Below are 19,449 nucleotides of genomic sequence, written 5' to 3' on the forward strand. Positions count from 1 at the left end.
TATAGATGATCAACTCCTAAGGCGTATAAATGCCGGGTGGTTTTGATGACATTGACAAGATCGCTGCGTTCGAGGTGGTGTATGATGGGAAGGAGCAATTCCGGGGGTAGATTGGAGATGCTCATGAAGTGAGTGAGTGAGAGAGAGGAGTTGAAAGTGACTAAAATATGATTCCCAATGAAGAATAAGGAATGATCAGCTGGTTTCTAGCATTTCTGCTGCCAAAGAAAAAGAGTTAGTTTGAGTGGATTTGTCGGATGCATCAAGGCACTTTTGTTGTTGATGCTGGTGATACTCCTGTTGTTGTTGTTGTTGTTGCTGCTGCTGTTGTATCCATTGCATCATTGCCGTATTTATCTCCAATTGACGATTAGATAGTGCTTTAATCTCATCCAACATTTGAACATTAAATTTACTCTGTTCAATGGCAGATAAATGTAAACGCCTGTTGAGATCATCTGCGAAAGAGTAGACTGTGATATCAAGTCAGTACATCTACACACGGGTATTCAATAAACTACCGAGATTCCTTGTATTGAATAATTCAGATTGTCTGTCAGTTTGAATCTCTTGATAAATGTTAGTGAGAGATGTGGGTAGTGTGTTTAGGATGTTGTGCATCTCCACCAACAACGCCTTTAAATGAGTATCGACGCTGTTGCTGTTGCTAGATCCAGAAGAAGAAGATGGCTGTGTAAAAGCATCTGTATCGCTTCTTGTGATTGAATGAGTGAGTAGTGAGTAAATGGACATGATAGGTGTAAGCGAATAACGAGTGAATTAATTAGAGAATCAAAATTTTATTTATAATTCAGACAGAATCTAAGTTTTAATGGAAAGCGCTGATGCGTTTGTTAGATGGAGTCATCATAGTAAACTAGATTCAACCCACCCGTGATACCAGGCAGCGAAGAAGGGAGTACCAAGTCCTATCGCAGATACGATTGTAAGTTTGACACCGAATCCACCGCCTTTAGTTTTGAATGGCATTGTCTGGTGTGTGTTATGAGATAATTGAGTGATTTAAAGCCAGTTGTACTAACTTCATTGACTTTATTTTCAATGTGGACTGTTCTAACGCCTCTTGGTGCTTTGGCTATTTGTCTAAGTGCTGGGCGTGCAATTATGCTCATGGCTGTTGGTGGTTCAAGTTAGAGAGGGTGTTTGATACATCCCACGCAGAACATAAGCAAATCACATATACAAAGTAGAAATCTCATATATTAACTTAATTTAACTAATTCTCATCTTCTAATGCAACTTCCAACTGATCACGACGCGCAGACATCAAGTTATCCCAACCACCCAAATTTCCCCAGTTTCCCTGGAAAAGTGAGCTATTTATTCATCTATGGGATTTTACAAACATTTATTTCAGACTCTTGTCCATGGCAGAGCAACACATACTGCAAAACAAGCTGCAAAATATAAGCGTGCTTATCTGATAATTAGAGAGAGATGGAATGAAACTCAGCATGAAACTGTTGAAATTAAGGAAAACATACGTAAAGCTCAATCAGCGTTGCAGGAAGTTGAAGATGAGAATGAGTGGGTTTAGATTTTTATCTCACTTTTTATCTCACTTTTACAAGTGTTTTACTTGAAGCTTTGCTTAAACATCAGCCTGGTTTGGGTCAGTCTAGCTTGTTTGATGGGGGGCAATTGGAGCAGCAGCAGCAGCAGCAACAACAACAATCACCACAGCCACAAACACAATCCCCACAACACCCACAACAACCCATCAAACAAGAAGACCCCCACTATCCCCAGAATCAGGACATTTATAACCAACAACAGCAACACGAGCTAGCTTTAATGGGAAGTACAACACATCCACACCAACACATCCACCAAATACAAGATTCTATTCAGATTCAACCAACGTTATCAACTTCCAAGCGCTCAATCGATGACATTATCTCTTCTAATGATAACGATAACCAATATCTTAAACGTCAGCGTTTCTGATAACCCTAAATTGTTTCTAAACTTTGTATTATTATTCAACTAGCATAAGCTAATCCAGGTAACAATGCTTTGCCTGAGTCGCTACCTATTTCTGCGAAATCCGCGAATAAATCCATATCCACTATACTCTTCATAACTAGGTATATATGTTCCCCTTTATGACTATCACTGGGTTCACACGACGAGCATAGATCGTAACTACCAGCTAGATTTACGCATCTAAACCACTTTCCCATTACTGGTTCCATACACCTATCACAAACCACCTTGTCATGTCTGATTGTCGATAGATACTCGTTAGGTCCAGTGTGTGTATCACTCCCATCAACTGTTTTACCTGCTGGTAAATGATATAACACCGGTATACTACCTCCCATCCCTCTCAATCCTGGTTCACGTAATTGATAATCCAATTTGAGGAAAATATGCAATGAATCGTGGAGAACGTACGACATATTCTCGCATTCCGAGCACAGATTATACTCACCAGAGCAGTGCAAACACGCATAACGCTCGCCTGTAATGTTGGTATTGCAACCATTACACCGCGTGTGATGGTTAGTTGGAGTAAAATTGTGGGTGACCACACCACTTTCCATACCACGCAACTGAGTATTTTCAGTCTGGATGGTAGGTGTACCGTTCCTATCGCTATTCCACATGCGTCTTGCGCGCGCTGATACCCTGCAGCTGAGTGAGTAATCTGAATATCTACCTTCTCCTCACCCACTGCTGCACTTCATGTAACGATAACGGCAAGGGTATTTTCATCATCACGTGCGTCTCATCATGACCATTCCCATCTGCCGCTCCGAGACTTTCGCAGTTCTGACACAAATCGTACAGTGCACATACTGCGCAGTGAAATCGTGGTCCAATAATATCGCCCAGACAGTGATGACAGAAAACATTCTGGTGTTTACCTATGAAGTGAGTGAGTGGTGACTGTAAAATAAACAATAGCAGCCTACGATTATGCTGTGGAGTGCTTGTCGCTGCTAGAGATCCATTCGACGCAGCAGCACCAGCAGCTTGCGAGCGTCTCTCCGTCGCGCTCTCTCTTTCAGCCTGTCTCGTCTGTCTCCCCACCACAGTTTGTGGCAATTCAAGAAAAGCATGTGAGGGGTGTATATCTCCCACACTACTCCAACATCTCCTACAAAGGTTAAGGGATTGACAACTGACGCATTTGAAATTAACTTCTAGCTGTGTTTTGCATATAGAGCAATCTCTTTCATCACCATAATCTACTTCTATCCAACCCTGATCTGATCTAACACACTCCCTGAAAGCGTGCTTGGGAGTGTTTTCAATTGCGTGTACTGCACCTGCTCCTTCAATGCAATCCGGACAATATTCACAACTGGATACACCACAAGTTGTGCAGATGTAGCGTAAGTTATCGAGTAATTTTCCACAACTGCTGCAAAGAGGAACGTCATTATTGATGAATATTCCATCATTTGATCCAGTAAGCGTATACCTATAAGACCCCTTCCCGTCACGCTCTAGAGCTAGAGAGACAGACTCAGAATCGAAATTTGATTGATAGTCATCTGACGTAGCTGTAAGAGTATCTGTAGCTGTAGACTCAGATGGTGCTAGCTGTGTGCCAAATGTAGCCAAAAGTGCTCTTTCAGATTGATCAGCAAACCAACGCACTGCTAAATCACCTCTATCTGGACCATTATTAGAACCATCTGCGATTACAAGCTTGTTGGAAAGCTCAGTGGAGGTGTTGAGAGAGGGTGTAGACTCTGACGGTTTTAATGGGTTATGAGTGGCTTGAGATGCTGATTCATAGTCATCATCAACATCACCATCTTCGTCGCGCTCATTGTGTACCTCTGGTTGCCGTTGCGTCATAGTGTCTGAGATACTATCAATCTTTGTATTGTGGTTGGATGACGAGGCTAGTGACTTTGGCTGTTTAGAAGCCATCTTCATTGCCTGCTCTTTGTACTTGACGGATAGTTTCGAGAGTGATGAACGCAGTGAGAATGACTTTTTAGTTGATTTCTCAGAAGAGGATTGAGAGAGTGAAATAGAGCAATTATCAGCATCCTTCACGCCGTAGCTAACCGATTCAGAGGAAGAAGAAGAGTTGTATATCGACGTCGCAGCATCAGAGAGTGAAGGGCCATCGTAATCGACGAGGATTTCCAAGTTGAGAGTGATATTATCATCGCAGTCACCACCAAAATACTCCAAACACTCATCTAAATCGTTATCGGTTTGTAGCCTAGTGTGGATCCCATCGTCATCGACGTAGACGACGCTAAAAGAGTCACTGGCTAAGGAGAACGCTTGCTGCAATTTCAAGTTCAAGTTATGGATATTCAATGAAAGTCTATTAACATAAGTAATCTTCTTGTATTTCGCATCGAGACTGCACTTTACAATTACAGCCATGGCCGATCCATTTCAAGTGCTTGAGTTGCCAAAGACAGCATCACAAGGTGAAATTAGGAAGCAGTATTTAAAGCTAGCCAGGCAGCATCATCCAGATAAAGTACATGACTCACAGAAACCCCAAGCAGAGGAGTCATTCAGGCAGATCAGTGTGGCATATGAAACTCTAACGCAACCACCTTCAGAAAGATCCTCTAGCTCACACTCACAAGCATACGCTGATCCTTTCTCCATGTTCGATCAGCTATTCGCCCAAATGAGATCATCTTCTGGTTTCTTCAACGATCCTTTCTTTGGCGGTGATAGTATGGGCGGAGATTCGTTCTTCGCTGATCCTTTCACTGCTCCCTCCCACAGAAGACGCGACCCATTTGCAGATATGATGGGTGGCGGTGGTTTCATGGGCATGGGCATGGGCGGGATGGGTATGCCATCCATGATGTCACCAGGAGGAATGGGAATGGGTAGATCAGCAGGCAGATCAATCTCAACAACCGTCGTAAATGGAAGGAAAGAAACGCGCGAGACTAACACAAACAGTGACGGGTCGTCGACAACGACTATAACTACACCTGAGGGTTCATACCAAACAACACAGCAAGCGCAGCTTCCACAGCAATCAAGCTCAAGCTCTACCAATTCAAGGCAATTCAACGCCTTGCCAAGCGCGTATAACAGTTATTGGATGTAGAATAGTGGTTGTTGATACTTGTACACTGATTATATAAACATTATTGCTCTATTTATTGGGTGGTTTGTTGCTGTTACTGCTACTATTCACTACAACTACTACTGCTGCTGCTCGTCCATAATCACACTCCATACTGAGGCCTTGTACAGCGTCAACACTAAACCCATCTTCTGCTCTAAATGGCGCAGCTGGAGCAGTAGCTGCTCATTTGGATTCTGGCTGAGCTCCTTACACACGTGATTGAACTGAGATTTGTGAGCGTGGCAGTGCTGCTAGAAAACTACCGACCCTCTTCATCGTTTGAGCTATCTGCGTATATTCCATTAACACCGCATTCTCCAATTCGCTGACATTATTCTCATCCATCCTCGCCGTCGATATTCTAGTGTGTGGCTAGTTGAAACGCGACGGCGAGGTACACGCGCTATAAATGTCTCGACGGAATAACAAAGGCATTGGATCATTGCACCAGCAGCATCACCAAAACAACGACGCTTATCGCAGTCTCGGGAACAGTATAAATGCGCAACAACTACAATCGATACATCATCAAATATCCACTTTCAAACAATATCTCACTGATTTCTCAAAAAACCATCGCAAAGACATTGAAAGCAATGTTCAATTCAGAAACCGTTTCACTGAAATGTGCTCAACTATCGACGTTGATCCACTCAATATCAGTAGAGGCAGTCTATTCAGTAATTTGACTGGTTTCTCTGATTTCTACTTATCTCTCGCTGTACAACTCGTTGATATGTGCGTATCTACCGCAACACTCACAGGTGGTCTAGTCAGAGTTGAAGATATTCTCAACGCTCTCTCCCTCAAGCGAAAAACCCAAATCACACTAAGTGACCTACAGAAGTCTATTAAGGTATTGGCACCTCTGCATGATAATCGACATCAGTATGAGATCATACCTGTTAATCAAATCCTATACATGCGCTCACAACCTAAAGAACTCAATAACGACATGCTATCACTACTCTCACTCGCACATTCTAATCATGGTTGGATCGATCAATCCCTTGTCCAAAATGCTCAGTCGTGGACTGTCGAGAGAGTCAGAAATTCCCTTAGACAGGCTGTGATGGATGATGGTATTCTTTGGATAGATAACCAAGCTCCTCAATCTAGATATTACTTTCCCTCTCTTTTTCAAGACATTGTTCAATCTCTTGTATAATTTCACCCTTGCATGCTTTACAAATAAACTTCCGATGCTATTATTCTTGTTATTGATTTACTCAGCCAGTCTGTATCCATCAGCCATTCCAACTGCTTATCCGAGGAGGTTGCATAAGTCTGCGCCTGGATGTAGACCTCTTCTGCCGTTGTCGCACGTATACGCGGTAACGGATGTAAAAGGTACTGTCTCAGTGTTTGATGAGCTTCTGAATAGCCAAATTTGTAGTATAACACCGTTGCAATCTTCATACCAACCGTGATCCGAGAGATTACTTTTGATTTCTGGCAGTATTTCTCGTTGAACGTGACGAGCTGCTTAAAATGATCCTCTTTTTCAAATGCGCTCTCATCCGCAACGTTAAAAAGTATGTTGGCCAATCCAGTAAAGAAGCTAGTCTTGGTATTCGTTCCTGCCAGCTTCTGACACCGTACCATTACATCATCCAGCAGCTCCTCAGATATACGCAGAACAGCTTTACGAGAGTTATAAACCGATACTTCATTCTTGCTGATAATTGCCAAAGCTAGTCCCATCAATATTCCATCTCTTACTGGCTCGCATTTCTCGTAAAGAGGTACCACGTTTTCGTATATTTTGTTGGACGAGTACACATCCTCAGTCATTTGCTTAGTGTCCTCGATAAAGTGCTCAAGTGGTGTTGCCAGTGACTGAGTGGTGAATGGTAATATCTTCTCCAGCTCATCAAGCGCAATCCATCTGCTTGTGTAGATGTTATCGAGACTAACGCCTACCAGTCGACTGATTACCATCTCTACAAATCTAGACGAGTAATGCGCTCCAATGCACATTCCTAGCCCTTTTGCGCACGATTGACGCACCCACGCACCCACGTCTCCTCTTTGATCAATTGCATAATCCCACAGCCCATTGTAAAAATTATGTAAGACAGTTTCCTTCTGTGCATCATCGTCGAGCGATGAGAAGACTTTTGACAAAGACTCGTAAGCGTTCACCCGACATTCCACAACAACCTTAGCTTTACAGATACGCAGTAAGCATTCGAGAGCTTCCGTGCGCACTCCAACATTCGAGTAATGAATATGGCCTAATGCCAGAGGTATTGATTGCTGATGTGCCTCTTCAGCGGTGTCAAAGTCGCTTATCATTTTGACTATTACTCTATCACAGTCGCAATTCTTGCTTAGTTTTCCGAGCGCATTTGAGGATGCGAATCTTACTACTTCAGACTTATGCGTCATACCTGCGCTAATAATTTTCAGAGCTATGTCTTGGTGTTTGGGAGCATTGGTGGTATTCGAAACTGCTCCTATTACATTATTGCACACCTCTAACACTGGACTAAATCGGGGTGTTTGCAATGCCCAAAGCTGTACTTGCTTGAGTTGGCCGAAAACCTACATCGGGTTGCTTCAGAATCAGTTTTAAATAATACTCAACAAACTCACCCGATCATGGAGCTCATTTGCGCAAGGTAGAGCAGAAGCAAGTTGGTAGAGTGTGGCAAGACTTCCATGCAATAGGATTGGATCGTTGGTAGATATGCGCGGTGTCTTGATTTCAATTAAGTAATCAAAGACTGACTTTGAAGGCTAACTCACAAGCTTATTCACTACTTCGTCAACGAGATAAACGTGTTTCTCACACACCCTGCCCATAAATTTGGATGAGAGCTTGCGCATGTCAAAATCCCAATGTGTAAGCACATTACTGGCGACGAATGGTATGATTGAATTGCGATAAAAGTCATACCTTCGAGAGGATTAGCTGGATGCTAAGATAGTACGCAGTACCCACTCGCATACTTCTACGGCAGCATCAAGGAAAGCGGTACGGCGCACGCCAACAACGAAGAAATCGACAGCGCGCAAAACATCGATACCATATTTTACGAGGTTCTATCAAGTACAAGTGAGCGTCTGCACCCACGTAAAACAGATACTCACTGTCCTGCCGACTAATTCTTGAAATGCCGCACTAGCAGCTCTGCGTATATGAACCTCACGATCGAACAAAGCTTTCTGAATGAGATTAACACTAACCGTGTCAATGATACTGGCCAGATGTTGTGGTGCTACGCTTCGCGCCATTGCCCAGAAAAGGTATGCAGCAGCATCGCGCGAATTGCTACCTACCGACGCCGCACCTTTCTTTAAATCAAAATGCAGACTTGCGACAGCAGCTGGAATCAGATTAGGAATGAAGTACGGCGGTACGATGCCATTTCGAACGCATTCAGCTAGTGCAAGCGTGGTTCCATGCCACGTGTTCTCGGATACCTGCGCATAATCACATGTAGCAAAAGCCTCGGTTGTCGCATCCTCCACATCAGTCCCATACGCGTATAGAGACAGAATTGCTTCGAGAATATCGCGCCTGCCTCCCTCATCAAGCTTGCCAGCTAGCCGCGAGAGATGTTTGGCTGCTGACCAGCGTACTATTGTATCACTATCACTGAGATAGTCTAGAAGCTGTCCAATAGTATCTTCGACTCTGTCGATATTTGTGCTGAGCTTGTTGGAAACTCTTGCTGTTAACTTGACGTGGTACTTGCGTAGGAGAGGGTTTAAGCTACTTTTATCGACTGTGCGCGATAAAGCTACTTCTATTGGTGACTGGAGCTCCGCCACTGTAGCGCCTTGACTGACTTTGAGGATCTCGCAAAAGAATTGGAGGATTGAAGGTGCCTTGTAAAGGCGTTAGAGGGTATAATTGCGAGTATCTACACCTACGATAAAAGCATTCTTTTCGTGTGAGCTGAGTTGATCTGAGCACCAACCAACGAAACCGGAGAGGTAAGGTTTCATGTCCTGTCTGAGGGAGTATTGAGTAAAAGCAAGTCATAGCTGTTGGAAAGACGGACCTCATGAATGCCCTGCTAAGTACGAGAACAGCTCCCTCACGCTCCTTTCCTGGGTAGAAGAAGTACTCTGTGCACAACCCTTGCAACTGAGCAGCGACATCCTCGCCTGGAAGTATCTTGCCAAGATCAAAAGGTATTTTGATAGCAATAGAAAGCCACAAAAGCACAACGTATCTAAATTCCCAAGTCACAGTTTGAGTAAAGGATCGTGAAGCGTTGATAACCAAAACCAAGTCTGGTATGGAATGAGGGAAGAACCTGCTAATAACCTTGTAACCTCTAGTTTTGCAAAATGTGTATATAAGTCTCGACAGCGTATTCTTTGCGCTATCGCTGTGCTGATGAGATAACGATATCGATAGTGCGCTGATAGCGGGAGAAAGCATCCGATCTAAGTAAGGATCGAGCAGATAGCTTTGTTCCTGGTATATTTCTAGCTGTGTCCACCGTAAGCTCTCGCTCACGGGATGGCAAAACACGAACAATCAAACCAATTTGATAGACAGCGGAATCTTTGGCGCGTAGATCGACAACGCCTTCATCTAGTACTGTACTTAAATACCTGTTATAGTCCTGGAGATGATTGAACGTCGACAGCAGCTCATCTTCATCCATCTCAATTCGATCTCCTCGCTGTTGCACCACAACCGCCATCTACTCAAATGATACCAATAATAGACTTACACAATAAATCCCAAGAGGAATCAATAAAAGCCGCAGATGGCTTATCTACATATGGCGTTTTATTCGTCAGAGTCCCAAAGAGCGATAATCTCGAGACATTCACAGACATGATGGAGGACTACTTTGACCAGCCTATCGATAAGCTCAAAGCGGATGAGAGGCCTGAGCACAGCTATCAAGTTGGATGTACTGTCGGTATTGAAAAGGCTAAATGCTTTTCGGTGCGTCATTCGTCCTTTTAAATTCTATGGCGGTGCTCAGTTATCCTTAGACACACGATGCTTACTGTGTCTCCGTTATCAATTCTCTCGAGGAGAGCGAGAGACCGACACCTGTGGAAGCAAACGGCGACGGCAGTGATTTGAAATGTCGTTTCTTCCATAGAATGTCGACGCCAGATCCCAACACCCAATACGCAACTGATATGCTCCAGAACATCACTCCCGCTGACTTCAAAGGCAGGAACTGGGAGGGTGTGATGAACGATACTGGAAAGGTGTTTCTCAACGCAATAGAGCACCTCTCCATTCTTTTGGCTCAAGGACTAGGTTTGCCACCTGACACGTTCGTAGATTCGGCCAAGTACGGCAATCACTTACTTGCGCCAACTGGTTCTGATCTCAGTAAGTATGGCTACCTCAACTCAGTCCTGGCCGGGTTCCATGTGGGTGTGGCACTCTCTCTCAACTCGACTAACCTTCGCAGACGGATTTGAACTTTCTCACTATACACGGAAAATCTAGATTCTCGGGTTTGAGTATCTGGGCGCGCAACACGGGCAAGAAAATCCCAGTGTCTATACCAGACGGCTGTTACCTCGTCCAAGCAGGTAAACAACTAGAACATTACACTGGCGGGAAGATTTTGGCCGGATTCCATGAGGTGGGTTTGGTTGTTTTGCATGTTATGCGCTAATTTCAAACTTAGGTTGTTGTTAATGACAAGACAATCAGTCAGATTGAGAATCACATGCAGCAACATCCAGCTCGGCCATTGATTCGCGTTTCAAGCACATTTTTCTACCATCTCTCTTCTTCGCTTCCTTTGCCCGAGCACCTGCCAAAGTATCCCGCTATGAATGTCGGCGATTTAGTCATGAATGAACTCAAGTCGATTGGGCTAAGCGAGGATGCCAAATGAGGCTGTGTTGTAATATACTAATGACTACTAAGGATTAATCATTTCCTTTAACTGTCTGTGTTTGTTAACGTCATGAGGGTTTCTTTGAGCAGAGATGAAATAATTGGGCGTCTTATCCTGTCAAGCACACTTTCACTGATAGTGTCTTGATCCCTGCTCTATTGGAATTTGTTCCTAGCTTCCTTTATGTGGAAGGACTTGTTCAATTGTCAACTAAGAATCCTCTCTATTCAAAGCCGAGTGCGTCATAGCACCGAGACTGCAGCTTTCATGGGTAATAATGTTATGATTTTTAGTTGCTGGTTGCGCAAACAGGGCGGGGGTATTCCTGATGACTAATGTTATGCAGTGCTCTGTAATTGTCTGACTGTATTTTGCATGTTGCAGAGAGAGTGATTTGGGACTTAAAATTAAGGTTTCATACTATCGTGATTTCTGTGGTACCAACGCACACTTATTTAACCCTCTACTCTAATTATATGACTTTTCGAAATTCACCTGGTTAGGCTAAACCCTGATTCAAAGTTAAACTGACCCCCACTTTTTAGTACATCAATAGCTTTCGATAGGTACGTGATAAATTGAAGTGGCCACATATTTTCCTGGAGTCAGCATCTAGTCTTGGAGACGCTAAGTGTCGGAAAACGCAAGTTAAACGGATGAACACTTAAAATTTTCCGAATCTTGTGGTCTTTATAAGTCAAAAGATTTTATAGCAATCAATCAAGTACATTAGATACTCTATATCTATCCTATAGCGTGCCTCAGATCGATGTCGGATCGCTACTTCCAAACCTTTTGTAGGACGAAATTTGAGCCCCAGGGATATCATTTGAGCTTACATTTCCTCGAATTGTCCACGAGTATCGTCAGAGCCTTTTTATTTGGAGAATTCAAAAAGTCATATATCGGCCATCTGAGATCTGATCACTGCCCTCTGGAGATTCCAAGACCGCGGATTTTAGGTGGATGAATAAAATAAAAGTACATCAGAATGCTTGATTTTATATGAAGATACGGTGCTAATTTATTTCCCAGAATGTCATTTGTGACATCGCCTCCCACTTTCTTTACCGTTTACAGGGCCAGGTGAACAGGTCCAATTCAGTGAAGTGCTGTATATCGCTTTTGCTCATCGAATTCACTGTCAATGTACTAGATAAAGCACTCAAACCACCCTTCTATGTCAAAGACCCAACTAACGTCATCAAAGATATCATTTAGTATGACTTTGAGTGATTTAGAGGCCGGAGAAGGTGATTGATATGCTCTAGGGGGTATAAGATTGTCACAGCTGTTTATATATGCCTTCCTCTTGTCATTAAAATCATTTTCGATCCTGTGACTGAGGGAAAAGATGAAAATAGGGCTGAGCGAAAGACAAACTTAGCATAGAGAAAGCGCAGCAAACAATGAGAGAGGAAGCACTCAGTTTGCGTGCACCAACTTACATCAACAGCCAAGACACGAAAATCATGCGTGGGTGATGGCTCAGGACGAACGTGACAGGATTAAAGAAAGCGAAGAAACGGGAAAAGCGAGGATAGTGAAAAAATCGGAGAAAATGCATCCAAACGATATATCTACGGGGCCAATCTCTTAGGGTCTCTAGGGAAGAGGGAGGCGCGTCTGATGTTGTTGAGCTTAAGGAAGAGCATGAGAACGCGCTCGAGTCCAATACCACCACCGGCGTGAGGAGGAGCACCAACGGCAAAAGCGTCGAGATAGCCTGTTGTGTGGAGTCAGTCTTAATAATACAAATTAAACACCAACTCACCCTGCATGTCGGAGGGATTCATGCCGTGCTCGCGCATTCTTTGTGCGAGGAAGGCAGGGTCATGTATACGCTGCGCACCACTGAGGATCTCCTCGCCGCGCATGAAGAAGTCGTACGAGTTCGAGTAGCGGTTGTCGGTAGGATCAGGCATGGACTGGTGGAGTAATTAGTTAGCTGTGTGCCTCACGCAGAAATTTCACCCACGTAGAATGGTCTGCAGCTGAGAGGGAATTTGTCGAGGATGTAGTAATCCGTGTTGTACTTGTCCTTGACGAGCGCACCGAGGAACTTCTCCGTCTCAGTGTTGAAGTCTTCGAAGTCGTCGACCTCTCTACCAGCCTCTCTAAGCATCTTGATCGCGTCTTTGTAGTGCAGCTTAACAGTTTGGTCAGGGAAGACGAACTCGTCGTGAGGGAACTGCTTCTTGATGATGTCAATCTCCTTGGCATATTGCGTGTTCAGGCCACGGAAGATCGTCTTGAACATCTCGTCCATCACCTCGACGACCTCGTGGTAGTGTTCTTCAAACGCCATCTCTAAATCGAGACCAGTGAATTCTGTCATATGACGGTGGGTGTTTGAATTCTCTGCACGGAAGACAGGACCAATTTCGTAGACTTTCTCAAAATCGGCTGCTATGCACATTTGTTTTGGCAATTGTGGGGACTGAGCAAGGAAAGCCTGGGATTTGAAGTAGGAGACGTTAAAGACAGACGCACCAGATTCAGACGCGGCGCCCATGAGCTTAGGAGAGTGAATTTCGATAAAGTCTCTGGAGTCGAGAGATTGCCTGAAGAGGCGACAAATGGCAGACTGGACTTTGAAGATGGCTTGGTTGGTTTGAGTGCGGAGGTCGACGACACGGTTGTCGAGTCTGGTTTCCAAGTGGACCTTGTTAAATTGAGCGTCTTCTTTCTCGTACTCAGCTTCAGGGCGCGAGGCGTCTTCGATGGTGAATGGGAGAGAGCCACCAGGTACGTCAGAGATAGTGAAGAGCTTCTCTATAGCGATTTCAGCGTCATGTTGGGTTGCAGAGTTAACGGGATCCTTTGGGAGTTGCACGGAGCCTTCAATAAGGACGATCGATTCGTCGCCGAGTGAGGCAGCCCATTTAACCATCTGCTTCGAGACGGCGGGTTCGCTGGCAACGAGAACACCTTGGATGGATTTATCCTGCTGGCGAAAGTTGAAGAATACCATTTTGGCGCCTTGGGCACGGGAAGTGTGGACTCTAGCCCTGATTGTAATGTGTTGGTTGTTTAGTGATGCGTTTATGTGTTCAATTTGGGTGCGTGGGATGTGTGTGCGTTGCTGGGAGTGCACGGAGATAGGGCCGTAGTTCTGGGCAGCTGTGTCGATGGCATTGGCCTCCTGCTTGTCCTTCTGCTCTGCAGCCAAACGGTCCTGGACCGCTTTTTTCTTTGCGTCTTTCTCTTGTTGCTGCTTGAGCTTCTTCAAGGCAGATTTGGTCAGTGGCTGTCCGTTCGCGTCTAATACTGGGGCTTCGTCTGATGACATGGCTGAGTGAGTCAAAGAAGAAGACGAGTTTATGGATTACAATCAAGTTAAAAATCATTTTATAAGCGGCAATTGCGGTAGCTCAGTGTGGAACATCAACAATTTAGCCCTCATTTCGATAAACTCATTCCTACTCTACTCGATTTTGGTTAAGCGGTGGAAACTGAGCGTACTGGCGCAGAGTTGCGTACTTTTCATACCACAATTTCTGGCAGTTACGCTGCTTTACACCCATCTCACGCTATTCAACAGCTGTCTCCTCGCTGTCACCGCACTCACCGCGCAATTTCACCGAATCCCTCAACAACACACAAAACACACAAAACACGCAAACTCTATTACATCATTTGATTTTGATAACCAATCCCGCTGTAACACTCAGCCACCGTCCCCACTCCCCGTACACTCGTCGCTCCAGATCCATTTGACAAACAAATCCTACATCACCAACTACCGCGGCTATCTGTTATTCTTCACCTTCATATCCATCCTAGCTGTGGACTTTAATGTGTTCCCAAAAGTCCTGTCGAAAACAGAGTCATTCGGGACGAGTTTCATGGATCTAGGCGTCGGGTCTTTTACATTGGCTTTTGGCTTAGTGGATGCTAGATATCACCTGCTTGGCAAGTACAACACGCGCAAAGTACTTCCACTTGTCGTTCTAGCCATGATGAGGCTGATATCCGTCACTGTGACCAACTATCCACAGCACTACTCGGAGTACGGCACCCACTGGAACTTCTTCCTCACTCTAGCTGCTTTGCCGCTGCTGGCGAAGCCACTGACCATCCTCAACATCCATACGCGCATTCAGTTCTCGTGGATGGCCATCGTCATTGGCTGTGTGTTTCAGCTGGTACTGGCACTCACATCTCTGCAGCACTGGTCATTGAATGCACCGCGCGCAAATCTCCTCTCTCATAACAAGGAGGGTCTAGTGAGCATAGTGGGATACCTCTGCATATACCTCTTCGGGCTGGACATTGGTCTCTATTCACTGCCCCAGCACCCATACGCCTACTTCCGCAACACGCTCACTAAGCCCGTCCATGCCGACCAGCGGGGAAAGCTGCTGAGTGTGCTGTTCTCCTATGCGATTCTGTACTGGTGTGGATATGGCGTAGTGCGTGGATTGAATATGGGCGTCTCGCGCAGAATCGCCAACCTGCCTTATGTACTTTGGACAGCAGCGTTCAACACCACTTTCTTGACGCTGTTCGTCCTCATCGATCTGGTGCACTTCAAGACGCCTGCGCGCCAGTCGCTCGCTGTACCGGGGATGATGGGCGCTATCAACAGCAATGCCCTGGCTCTGTTCCTAATAGTGGGTTGATACTCCGCGCGATAGCTGTAGCGATGCACAACTCACACTATACAAACCAGGCAAATGTGTTCACGGGACTCGTTAACCTCTCCATGCAAACCATCTACGCAGGTACGGTAACGTCGCTAGCTGTGCTCGCCGCATACACCGTCACTCTTCTCTCGATAGCGTGGATCAGTCGGGAGAAGAAGCTGCTGCGGCTTTAAGAGGGGTGTTGAGTGTATAGTACGTATCTGAAACTAATATAATCTGTCTGTAATACGCAACACGCAACACGCAACTTTGTTTTGTACCTCGACGTCATCTTGTACCACCATCATGTTCAACTTGTTCAAATTGTTTTCCAGTGGCCATGGCAGTGGCAGCGTGGCAGAAAAGGATCCAGCTATGGAAGCGTTAAAAGCAGCAGCATCGGCAAATGCAAATGAAAAACAACCCAGCAGCACGAACATACCCGCACTGCCCATTCAACCACTCAACCTCCCCAGTCTCGCAAAGTTACGTGGGAAGCACGTCGTACTCGCAAGCAGCTCACCGCGCCGTCGCGACATACTCGCGCAAGTTGGAATACATCCCCACGTCGTCCCGTCCACTTTCGCCGAGACGCTGAGTAAGGAAGACTTTGCACACGATGCACACGCATACCCCATAAACACGGCCACTGAAAAAGGCAAAGAGGTTTATGAAAGAATGGTGGTGAGTTGCTAACGATATGGCCATATGACGCCAGTTAACCTATTTGCAGATGGAAGACGATAAGAATTCACCTGATTTAGTTATTTCAGGTGAGTAGTGAGTTTACAGCACCATTCACACACTCACACACTCCCACACACAGCCGATACAGTCGTTCTCGTCCCAGACAACGCTCCTTCTCTTTCCAAGGGCCAGAGCTGGGATGAGGCGCATGGAGAAATGAGCTACTCTGTCTGTGAGAAGCCCATCGATAAAGCTGACCAGTATCGCATGCTCGCCGATGCTAGTGGCCGCTCACTGCAGGTAGTCACTGGAGTGTGTATTAGTGGGTAAATGCACTCGTATGCACACTTTCTCTCACCACCTACAGCTTACCCCACCCTCCAAGCACCCGGTTATGCGCAGAGGACATTCGCCAATGCCACTACCGTTCACTTCTTCGATATCGATCCATACACCATTGACCGCTACATAGACACAAACGAGGGTATCGATAGAGCAGGTGGTTTCGCGGTGCAGGGATTGGGCGCGTTTATGGTCGAGGGCATCACCGGCGACTACAACAACGTCGTAGGATTCCCTCTCGCAGAATTTGTTCGTTTCTTAGACACGCTTATCGAGAATGACGAAGACGTGCTCCAAGTTGAGTAACATTACTTTCAATGCATTGACTTTATTTTTTAATCGTTTGAAATTACGTTATATGCAAATTGCTATCTTGACCGACTTTGTGTATGTGTATCGCCTCCATTACATACGGCATTGTTATTCGAATTGCTATCACTATTGAGGAAGTCCTTCACCTTGGCATACCAAGTAGCTCCCACACTCGCATCTCTGCCCTCATCGAAACTAAATTCGACATCTCTTCCACCAGCGCTAACAATGACCTTGTTCTTCTCTGCCAGTCGCACCCGTGCACGCTCCTCGCTATCACCGATACCCAAATCCACCTCAAACTTTACCTTGAGCGTGTCTTCTTTAACGCACAGCAACCGAGGCAGATCCGTCAACAGCAACCAGCGCCGCTTCGTCCTGCTAAGGAATTTGCGTTGTGTGCGCACAAGCACGGGTGATGCGAGATGTAACTTTTCTGAAGGTAATAATATGGTGTATCTGTGGTGTTTCAAGTTAGTATCACCTTGCCTACATCAACATACCTCCGACTCACAGCTGCGACTTGAGTTCATCCGACATTTCCTTGCCGTCATTGACTATTGATGAGAGAGTGAGCGGGGCAAGATAGTCACTATCACTACTGAAGCCGGGACTGGACGTCGTTTTTTCATCCGTCTGCTTGTTGTCTTCTTCATCACGAAGCTGCTGTTGTTGCTCCTCTTGCTCATCCTTTATCTGCTCAGACTCATCTTCATCACTCTCCTCCCATCCAAGCTCGAAATATGCGTCTGATGGTATGTTCGACTGTGGACTAGGCTCGTTCATCCCAGTCGCTATTGACGGCGGATCCGTACTCCAGATCTGCTGAAAGTTAACATCTTTAAACCACTCATGATTTCTTATATCCTCTATCCCGTCCTCACCACTCCCTAGTCTATCTTCTGGATCTAGCACCAGCAACTTTTCCACCAGATCACGTGCAACTGGTGGGAAGTTATCAGGGAATACGTAATCCAACTTCATTATTAGCTGGAATGTCAAATATTCATTCGTCGCTTTGAATGGTGGTTTACCTGTGATCATCTGGTAAATTATACACCCGAGTGCCCAAAAATCACATTCTTTGCCAACACTCCTGTCTCGGAGGAGTTCCGGTGAAACGTATTCAGCGGTACCGACGAAAGATTTACTACGCTCATCGTTTATATCTGCATCTGACTGATCAAGTATCTTTGCACTACCGAAATCAGTCACTTTGATCACCATATCTGAGTTGAGGAGGATGCTAAAGCAACATCGCGTTAGCTGTGCAACCATAACACACCCACACCCACTTCTCTGGCTTGATGTCACGATGTATGATACCACGGCCATGCATAAACCCAATAACTGAGAGTGTCTGTGCAGCGTAAAACTTTGCACTCTTCTCGTCAAATGAGCCCATCTGTGACAAGTCAATATCTCACAAAAAAACATCCTCCACGCTCATACATACCTTTTTGATCCACGATAGCAGCTCGCCATTAGGCGCATACTCCAACGCAAAGAAGAGAGAATCTCCTGCAAGGTTGTGTAAATGGTCACTCCCTCTATATGCCGACCGACCCTCTCTGAACGTCATCCATAGTCTAATAATCCCGGAGCTCCCTTCATTCTTTTGTCGCTTGGGTTTGCGTTGCTGTGGGCTCTTAATATTTTCTTGCGAATTTTCCCTCAATTGCGACGATCCATTAGATATATCAGTGTTGAGGATCTGCAGAGCATGTTTCTCGATAGTGACATACTTGATTTTGTTCTCCTTTACAATATGCGCCTGGGAGAGCTCCTTCATAGCGTAGATCCGCGCTTGTTTGGGCGGAGGTATCGACTGGGACGACATACTACTTGATGAGCTTGTCGAGGAGGGTATGGAAGTGTTCATTTTAACTGGAGAGGTGGCTAATTGAGGGTACTGATGGTTTTGAGAGTGTTGTAATGGTTGAGAAGATGGCTGAGATGGCTGAGATGATACTGTGTGCGTCGGTAGCTTATCCCATGCCAAGGTGACAGTAGAAAAGCTACCCTCGCCGATAATATCTCCCCAAACAAAATCATCCTTGCTCTTACCCGCTTTAGGCGGTGGCTGTGTGCTCGAACTGAGCGAGCGCACGCCAGACAGTGTAGGTCTAGTGGTAGGGCCATTCATAGCTTTCTGACGCGTTGGAGAGCCTGGTGGCGTCATACTGCTACCGTTGTTCGGAAGGAGATGTGCGACGACGGTAGCGGAGGAACTGACGGAAGGATCCCGCGAGCGATTTACTATGGGTATAGAGACTGGCGAGCCATCACGCTCAGATTTCTCTTTGTCTTTGTTACCGAGCTGCGAGAGCTGGGCATCTTCTGCTTGACGTACATTAGGCGTCGATCCCCACGGAGCGGCTTTGATGGGCGCAGCGGGTATACTAGCGGTAGAAGAGATGCTACTGGACAATGTGGAGCTGCTGTCGTTGACGTGCTCCATATCCTCGTCCATTTGCGTCGTGTTGGCTGTACTTGATCAAGAAATGAATTGAAATTAAATACATGTATTCGTAAAATAGGCATAGCA

General features: G+C 45.5%; 13 protein-coding genes across 13 annotated transcripts; 6 read left to right on the plus strand and 7 right to left on the minus strand.

The window, feature by feature from the left end:
* Positions 1–195: 195 nt before the first annotated feature.
* Positions 196–753, minus strand: J056_004021 (uncharacterized protein; the record flags this gene model as incomplete). Its single annotated transcript, XM_009269230.1, has 2 exons — positions 196–473; positions 522–753. The coding sequence occupies 2 exons, from the start codon at positions 751–753 to the stop codon at positions 196–198; spliced, it is 510 nt and encodes a 169-aa protein (XP_009267505.1).
* Positions 754–829: 76 nt separating this feature from the next.
* J056_004022 (uncharacterized protein) lies at positions 830–1,133 on the minus strand (the record flags this gene model as incomplete). The annotated part of the gene is made up of 3 exons (XM_009269231.1): positions 830–842; positions 893–993; positions 1,044–1,133. The coding sequence occupies 3 exons, from the start codon at positions 1,131–1,133 to the stop codon at positions 830–832; spliced, it is 204 nt and encodes a 67-aa protein (XP_009267506.1).
* A 121-nt stretch (positions 1,134–1,254) lies between these two features.
* On the plus strand, positions 1,255–1,968 carry J056_004023 (uncharacterized protein; the record flags this gene model as incomplete). The annotated part of the gene is made up of 3 exons (XM_009269232.1): positions 1,255–1,332; positions 1,379–1,548; positions 1,593–1,968. 3 exons carry the CDS (start codon positions 1,255–1,257, stop codon positions 1,966–1,968), a joined length of 624 nt encoding a protein of 207 aa, XP_009267507.1.
* A 35-nt stretch (positions 1,969–2,003) lies between these two features.
* Positions 2,004–4,352, minus strand: J056_004024 (ZZ-type zinc finger-containing protein P35G2.11c; the record flags this gene model as incomplete). The annotated part of the gene is made up of 4 exons (XM_009269233.1): positions 2,004–2,652; positions 2,699–2,891; positions 2,940–4,246; positions 4,327–4,352. The coding sequence occupies 4 exons, from the start codon at positions 4,350–4,352 to the stop codon at positions 2,004–2,006; spliced, it is 2,175 nt and encodes a 724-aa protein (XP_009267508.1).
* A 26-nt stretch (positions 4,353–4,378) lies between these two features.
* Positions 4,379–5,071, plus strand: J056_004025 (DnaJ-like protein subfamily B member 3; the record flags this gene model as incomplete). The annotated part of the gene is made up of 1 exon (XM_009269234.1): positions 4,379–5,071. The coding sequence occupies one exon, from the start codon at positions 4,379–4,381 to the stop codon at positions 5,069–5,071; it is 693 nt and encodes a 230-aa protein (XP_009267509.1).
* A 98-nt stretch (positions 5,072–5,169) lies between these two features.
* J056_004026 (DASH complex subunit dad3) lies at positions 5,170–5,437 on the minus strand (the record flags this gene model as incomplete). The annotated part of the gene is made up of 2 exons (XM_009269235.1): positions 5,170–5,316; positions 5,360–5,437. 2 exons carry the CDS (start codon positions 5,435–5,437, stop codon positions 5,170–5,172), a joined length of 225 nt encoding a protein of 74 aa, XP_009267510.1.
* A 64-nt stretch (positions 5,438–5,501) lies between these two features.
* J056_004027 (Vacuolar protein sorting-associated protein 22-like protein 1) lies at positions 5,502–6,260 on the plus strand (the record flags this gene model as incomplete). Its single annotated transcript, XM_009269236.1, has 1 exon — positions 5,502–6,260. One exon carries the CDS (start codon positions 5,502–5,504, stop codon positions 6,258–6,260), a length of 759 nt encoding a protein of 252 aa, XP_009267511.1.
* Positions 6,261–6,356: 96 nt separating this feature from the next.
* On the minus strand, positions 6,357–9,720 carry J056_004028 (Tubulin-specific chaperone D; the record flags this gene model as incomplete). The annotated part of the gene is made up of 9 exons (XM_009269237.1): positions 6,357–6,445; positions 6,514–7,639; positions 7,691–7,795; positions 7,844–7,994; positions 8,040–8,140; positions 8,189–8,929; positions 8,975–9,056; positions 9,106–9,542; positions 9,589–9,720. 9 exons carry the CDS (start codon positions 9,718–9,720, stop codon positions 6,357–6,359), a joined length of 2,964 nt encoding a protein of 987 aa, XP_009267512.1.
* Positions 9,721–9,767: 47 nt separating this feature from the next.
* J056_004029 (uncharacterized protein) lies at positions 9,768–10,929 on the plus strand (the record flags this gene model as incomplete). Its single annotated transcript, XM_009269238.1, has 4 exons — positions 9,768–10,010; positions 10,061–10,453; positions 10,495–10,671; positions 10,717–10,929. The coding sequence occupies 4 exons, from the start codon at positions 9,768–9,770 to the stop codon at positions 10,927–10,929; spliced, it is 1,026 nt and encodes a 341-aa protein (XP_009267513.1).
* A 1,583-nt stretch (positions 10,930–12,512) lies between these two features.
* J056_004030 (Aspartate--tRNA ligase, cytoplasmic) lies at positions 12,513–14,224 on the minus strand (the record flags this gene model as incomplete). The annotated part of the gene is made up of 3 exons (XM_009269239.1): positions 12,513–12,658; positions 12,707–12,860; positions 12,911–14,224. The coding sequence occupies 3 exons, from the start codon at positions 14,222–14,224 to the stop codon at positions 12,513–12,515; spliced, it is 1,614 nt and encodes a 537-aa protein (XP_009267514.1).
* A 31-nt stretch (positions 14,225–14,255) lies between these two features.
* Positions 14,256–15,754, plus strand: J056_004031 (GPI-anchored wall transfer protein 1; the record flags this gene model as incomplete). The annotated part of the gene is made up of 2 exons (XM_009269240.1): positions 14,256–15,548; positions 15,608–15,754. 2 exons carry the CDS (start codon positions 14,256–14,258, stop codon positions 15,752–15,754), a joined length of 1,440 nt encoding a protein of 479 aa, XP_009267515.1.
* A 112-nt stretch (positions 15,755–15,866) lies between these two features.
* On the plus strand, positions 15,867–16,895 carry J056_004032 (N-acetylserotonin O-methyltransferase-like protein; the record flags this gene model as incomplete). Its single annotated transcript, XM_009269241.1, has 4 exons — positions 15,867–16,244; positions 16,294–16,333; positions 16,387–16,569; positions 16,615–16,895. 4 exons carry the CDS (start codon positions 15,867–15,869, stop codon positions 16,893–16,895), a joined length of 882 nt encoding a protein of 293 aa, XP_009267516.1.
* Positions 16,896–16,957: 62 nt separating this feature from the next.
* On the minus strand, positions 16,958–19,374 carry J056_004033 (Putative 3-phosphoinositide-dependent protein kinase 2; the record flags this gene model as incomplete). The annotated part of the gene is made up of 5 exons (XM_009269242.1): positions 16,958–17,360; positions 17,416–18,147; positions 18,197–18,306; positions 18,358–18,422; positions 18,468–19,374. The coding sequence occupies 5 exons, from the start codon at positions 19,372–19,374 to the stop codon at positions 16,958–16,960; spliced, it is 2,217 nt and encodes a 738-aa protein (XP_009267517.1).
* Between the last annotated feature and the right edge of the window lie 75 nt (positions 19,375–19,449).

Source organism: Wallemia ichthyophaga (genome assembly GCF_000400465.1).
Source record: "Wallemia ichthyophaga EXF-994 unplaced genomic scaffold scaffold6, whole genome shotgun sequence".
Lineage (NCBI taxonomy): Eukaryota > Fungi > Basidiomycota > Wallemiomycetes > Wallemiales > Wallemiaceae > Wallemia > Wallemia ichthyophaga.